The sequence below is a fragment of the Diabrotica undecimpunctata genome, chromosome 2 (assembly GCF_040954645.1).
Source record: "Diabrotica undecimpunctata isolate CICGRU chromosome 2, icDiaUnde3, whole genome shotgun sequence".
Classification (NCBI taxonomy): Eukaryota; Metazoa; Arthropoda; class Insecta; order Coleoptera; family Chrysomelidae; genus Diabrotica; species Diabrotica undecimpunctata.
In genome coordinates this window covers 47,335,009-47,341,008 of record NC_092804.1, presented here as the reverse complement: position 1 = coordinate 47,341,008, position 6,000 = coordinate 47,335,009, and the positions used below count along the sequence as shown (strand labels likewise).

At 32.3% G+C, this 6,000-nt stretch overlaps 1 protein-coding gene across 1 annotated transcript in view; it reads right to left on the bottom strand.

Annotated features, from left to right (window-relative positions):
- Positions 1-3,574: 3,574 nt before the first annotated feature.
- Cad96Cb (protocadherin Fat 4-like Cad96Ca) overlaps positions 3,575-6,000 on the bottom strand; it is an 89,706-nt gene continuing 87,280 nt past the window's right edge. Inside the window, exon 10 of the mRNA XM_072521326.1 lies at positions 3,575-3,726. Within this exon, the coding sequence (XP_072377427.1) occupies positions 3,637-3,726 (90 nt within the window). The 3' untranslated portion in view covers positions 3,575-3,636. The remainder of the gene's footprint in view (positions 3,727-6,000) is intronic.

The following is a 6,000-nucleotide window of genomic DNA, read 5'->3' as shown; positions in this document are numbered from 1 at the left end:
ACGATTTTTAAGACTTTCAAACACTTACGCCATACTTCAAGAAGAGTTTAAGTGGAATACAGAGCGTACAATGGTTATATTTTCAACAGGACAAACCTTTAACTCTGTTTTACAATAAAACAGCTAGAGGTATCATAGAAGAGTTTAGAGAGCTATCTATGAAACCCATTTGAGTTGGCATAAACTATGCCCTTCTGCCAGATCTCTTGCCAATACCGATTTTCAAAAGGCTTCCCATTGCTAAATATTCAATTCTTCAATAGTTACTTAACTAGGTACCTCCATATTACCATGAGTTTTTGATAAATCTGCGACATGATGGTCAACAACGATACTGATGTCGATGAATCATAAGTTAATTATGTATTAGTGTTATTAGTGAGGATACAAAAACTATATGATCTTTTGTAAATTTTTTACCTTTATATTGCATTTTTTAGAAGTAAAAGGGTACAAGTGCTACTTAACAACATAAAAAAAGTTCCAAAATGAATAAAGTAAAAAAATTATGTTATTTTTTGTTACCAATACTAATAATAACGACGTTTTGAGGTCGACTTCCATAATCACTTTTTTTTTACTTGCATTATTATTGATGAATGTTATGTATATTCTTGCTTATATTGTTTGTATTGATCTCTTAATTTTTCTCGCAAAATAAAAATTTCATTTAAAAAACTCGATGTCGAGTTGGTCCGCTAGTACTAATAATAACGCCTACAGTTACTAAACCGGGGAAGAAAAATTAGTATTAAAGAATTATGACAATTATAGTGAAGGCTCAACTTTGAACGGCATTTACTCAAAATTTACTTTTTGTCAATTATACCCCTTTACTTCTTTTGTAAACCATCCAAACTATACCATCCAAACCATTCACGGAGATTGCGTAGCCACGAGATTTTACATCTTTTAACACTTCTTCTGCCTTTGATTTTGCCCGCATTATAGTCCTTAATAGTAAAGTTCGTATTTTTCGTAGGTGTATTTTTTGACCGAGTAAACGATGACAAACTTATAGGTGTCTTGCAACAGGTAGGAATTGATGACCGAGACCTCCGTATTATCAAAAATTTGTATTAGCATCAATGTGCAAACATACGAATTGGACACAACACGACGGAAGCAGTGGAAATACGACGTGGAGTGAGGCAAGGATGTATTCTATAGCCTCTACTTTTTAATATCTACTCCGAATTTATTTTCAAAGAAGCCTTAGTTGAAGATACAGGTATTAAAATCAACGGAATTAATGTCAAAAATCTCAGATATGCAGACGACACGGTACTTATTGCCTCTAATGAAGAAGACCTGCAACGACTTATAAACAGGGTAACCGAAGCATGTGATGAATATGGGCTAAAACTTAATACTTCTAAGACAAAACTTATGGTTGTCAGCAAAACGGAGTTACAACCAACGAACATCAGAGCGTATGGAATAGAGTTAGAAAGAAAGGGTATAAATAAAGAAATAAGAATACGCATTGAAAAAGCCAGAGCCGCCTTCTATAAATTAAAGAAAATTCTAATTAATAAAGATATTACGATAAACCTTAAAATCAGAATAATATGCTGCTACATATTCTCCACATTGCTGTATGGTATGGAGAGCTGGACCCTTACAGAGACATAAATGAAAAAATTGGAGGCCTTTGAGATGTGGATTTATCGACGAGTATTGCGGATAAGTTGGGTTGATCGAATAAGAAATAAAATAGTTTTACATCGAATGAAAAAGAGCACAGAAATAACAAAAACCATAAAAATTCAAAAGTTATAATATTTCGGTCATGTAATGAGACATCCAGAGAAGTATAATCTTCTACACCTTCAGATCGCCGGAAGGAGAGGCCCAGGCCGAAAGAGAACATCCTGGCTCCGAAATCTCCGAGAATGGTATCAAGAGACCACCACTAATTGATTTAGAGCCGCCATAAACAAAGTTATTATTGCCAATATTATCGCCAATGTTCGATAATCGGACAGGGTACTGAAAGAAGTAGGTATATTTTACAGTTAGCGCAGTTTATGAGGAGGAGATGAACTGTTTAGACAATTAGCTGCCTGGTGTCCAGTTAATTTACATTTAAAACATATGCCGTTTTGGGCTATTAATATTCGGTAAGGTGATATGAAAATTTGTCTTCGGAAACTGAATGTGTGACTGAAAGTAGGACTAGTTACTCCTATGCGTAAGTATGAGATTTTTAAAACAAGATTTAGGCCTAGTTATATTAATTCGTCTTTAATAATGCTGGAAGGTATGCTTGAATATACATTAGACATAATTAAGCGGTCTGATGTGGTTATTAATCTTCTTGCTTCTAGAATATTTCGATTTAAGTTTATATTTCTTGTTTCGAATATGAATATATCTTGTAAATCCTTGGACAATAAATATATACATATTCTACCGTTTGATATACGGGATGCGAAGATTATATTTTTCGGATCTACATATTGACTCAATCCTTCGAGATCATCATAAGGTGGACAATCTTCTAAAGTATTAAATAAAGCAGCTTACTCTCTGTTTGAAATTAGAATTCTTTGGTGTTGATTAACTGCTTTTGAATATGATAATATATTTTGTGATGGCTGACTTGGAGCTGACATAGTTTTTAAAAAAGAGATTTATACCTGTTGATTGAACTACCATGTTTTTCCAACAGTTATCATATGGTGAATATCTAGTCAATCGTTGATATGTTTCTTCTAAAAACATATTGGTAGTGGCCAATGCTATCTTCTACGAATGAAGTTATGCGATTAAGGAAGACATTTGCAAGTAAGTACTTTGTATGTTGTGTTAAGTAGCGATATTCCTTTATAGTTTGACCACACCATTGTATTACTTTTCTTGTAAATCGGGTTTATGACACATTGTTTCCATTTCTCCAGCAATTTTTCTTCTTGTCATATCCGAATAATCAATTGATGCAGCTGTTGATGGAATGTATCTTCTCCATATTTAAGTTATTCTGATAGTTTGCCATCGCAGCCTTATTGTTTTTTTTTTTAAATTCGGTATTTTCTCTAGCAGATCTACTGTATGCTAGGAGACCGACGAGATAATTTATACCATACGTACATTAAGTAGTTTTTCAAAGATATTTCGTCCAAGTATCTACAATATCCATTTCATTTGTTATTAAGGTATTATCTTCCCTTTTTAGTATGTTTCCTGTTCTCGGTCTAAATTCCTTTTTTTTTTTGTTGGACACTTCGATGTAGTATCGATGTCTTTGGTTGTTTTTTCCTTATTTCCCTGCGTTCAATCATATTTGGTTCAGATGAGTCTTGTAGGTTTTAATTCGCCCCAGTTCTCTTTACTTTATTAGGTCCTCGAAAATATTGACTCCCTCCTTTGAAATCTACATTATAAGTAAAATATGTTAAAGTGACCCAATTTAGATAGAGCAGAAATATAATAAGGAAAAAGAGAATAAGTAATAAAGCAAAGCAGGATCTAATTTGACTAAACAGAATTTTAGGATAAAAATTTAGATGCCTGTATACTTTCGAGAAAGGATGTTTTCGGGAATGTAAATATAAACAATAATACCCTTTTTTATTACTAATATTTTAACATAATTTTACAATAATATACAAGTTCATATAACAAAATTCTATACTAAAAGTAAACAGTAAGATTTGTATTACTATGCAACTTGGTGGGAGTTGTTGAGACATCAGCTATATTCTCATTGTTTTCAGTTTCCGTCTGTAACAAAGAAATAAATTTAAATTAAATTTACGGCAATACTATACCAAATTTTTCACAATTGTTTTACAGAAAAATTCCCAAATCTCTTCATAAATAAGCCAAGAACTGCCAAACCTTTCTAGGCAAGGATTAGAAGCTATTTAAATCAATTAAACTACACGTTCACAGAATGCTTTTTCTCCCAATCGTCCTCAATTCCTCCATGGCAAATAAAGAACCCTCAGTGCCTAACCCGCCTCATTTCTTTCGATAAACATTCAACAAATCCACAGTTAATCAAATCTGCCTTCAACGATATGCTTCACAACTACAAGGATTATACACATATATACACAGACGCATCTAACTCAAATGAAGGTACTGGTGCTGCAGTCATAACCCCAACATCGACAAATAAATACAAACTCCCTTCAGAGTACTTAATTTACTCTGCTGAACTATATGCTCTATACCAGGCCACATTGCTGTCAACGCATCCAATAATACCAATTATATTATACTCACAGACTCTCTAAGTTCCGTACAGTCAATCCAATATGTCTATCCAACTTTAGTCATCAAGATAAAAGAAGAAATCCACACCGCTCAACTGAATGAAAAAAACATTATATTATTCTGGATACCATCCCATATTGGAATTCCAGGAAATGAACAGGCAGACAATGCTGTAAAAGAAGCTGCAAGTAGTGATAGTGCGGAGTGTACTAAAACATTTACGAGTGCGGTCGTGAAAGCGGCGGTTAAATTATAAAGTGCGATATATGTGGGAAGAAAAGTGGAAAGTGTCATCGGCCAAGCTACGCGATATTAAAAAATCGATAAAACCCTGGCCCACATTACCAACAAGTCGGAGAGATCAGGTAATATTAACGCGACTCCGACTGGGTCATACGCGATTAACTAATAGCTACGTGTTCTCCAACAAACAAGAACCAAGATGTGACAACTGTGATGAAAAATTAACAAACAAACATATATTAGAGAAATGTCCAGCACTAACGCCAAAGCGCATGTTGTACAATATACCAAACAAACTTAGTGATATTTTAGGTCTACAGTACAATATTTCAAACATAAAAAGTTTTTTAACATCAATTAACGTTTTAAATACTATCTAAACTAACATTATAAATGTAATACAAATTATTGTTCGCTATCGTTGTTTCGCTAATAGCCAATTTGTCTGATGCGATTTTGTTAATAAAAAAAAATATACCAAATTTAACCACTTTTGATATGTAAAAGCAATGCAAATATAGCTAAATATTAAATAAACAATAATATAACAATATACAACTATATAAATCAATTAAGCCAATAAAAAGGCCGTATTATCTCGTGGTTATCGAAACTTTTACTGCATCATGACATTTAAGCAAAAAGGGACTTTTTTCATTCATTTCAATATTGTGAAAAAAACTACATATTCTAGATAAAAACGTTCAACAGACTACTTTCTTCAAAACACTTTCTCTTTAAAATGAGATTTTTAAATATTAAAATATTTATAAACAAAAAAGTTATTGAAAATTAAACCAGAAAGTAAGCATGTTTTTCAATTGTTTATATTATTCGTATAAACAATAAAAATATTTAAAGCATATTTCATAATTTGAGTTTTTTGTAGTTACTAATGTAGTTTTGTACTTTTCAAATGGCTGTTCTGGTGCTTTGTCAATACCTAGAATGTTTTTTTGGTCTGATTCTCTTTATAAGGTCTCACATTTTCATGCTTTTCAAAAACTATAATAATTTTTAATTGTTTACATACAAATAATTGATGCAGAATGAAGTACCATTACCATTATACCTATTGGCAATATCCCTAACTTATGCCGCGCAGTATATATTTTGAAATTGGGGACATATTATACCAGTTGGTGAATCTTCGATTGCACCATGGGAAACTTAACGGCAAATTATATATTTTGTTTCTATAGTTATAGCCCGGTCAAGTTTCCCAAAAAATACCGGTAAAATTATAAAATATGTCATAGGGTTAAAAATTGGTACGAATGTTTGGGACATATTTATAAATGAAATGTGAAAAGTGTACTTTTTGAAATTTAACAGCGCTGTTGGTTGTTGATTTAACTTAGTAAGATTTATGTAGATCAAAAGTATTTACCAACAGGTAGATCCTATAGGTATCATAATTGGTGGTTAGTTATCAAAAACGGAAGACAACTACCATTTATACAGGGTGATTCTCTGGGAGTTCTAATTAGACGTTTTAGAGAAACTTAACATAATTAGGACCTGAAAATTTAT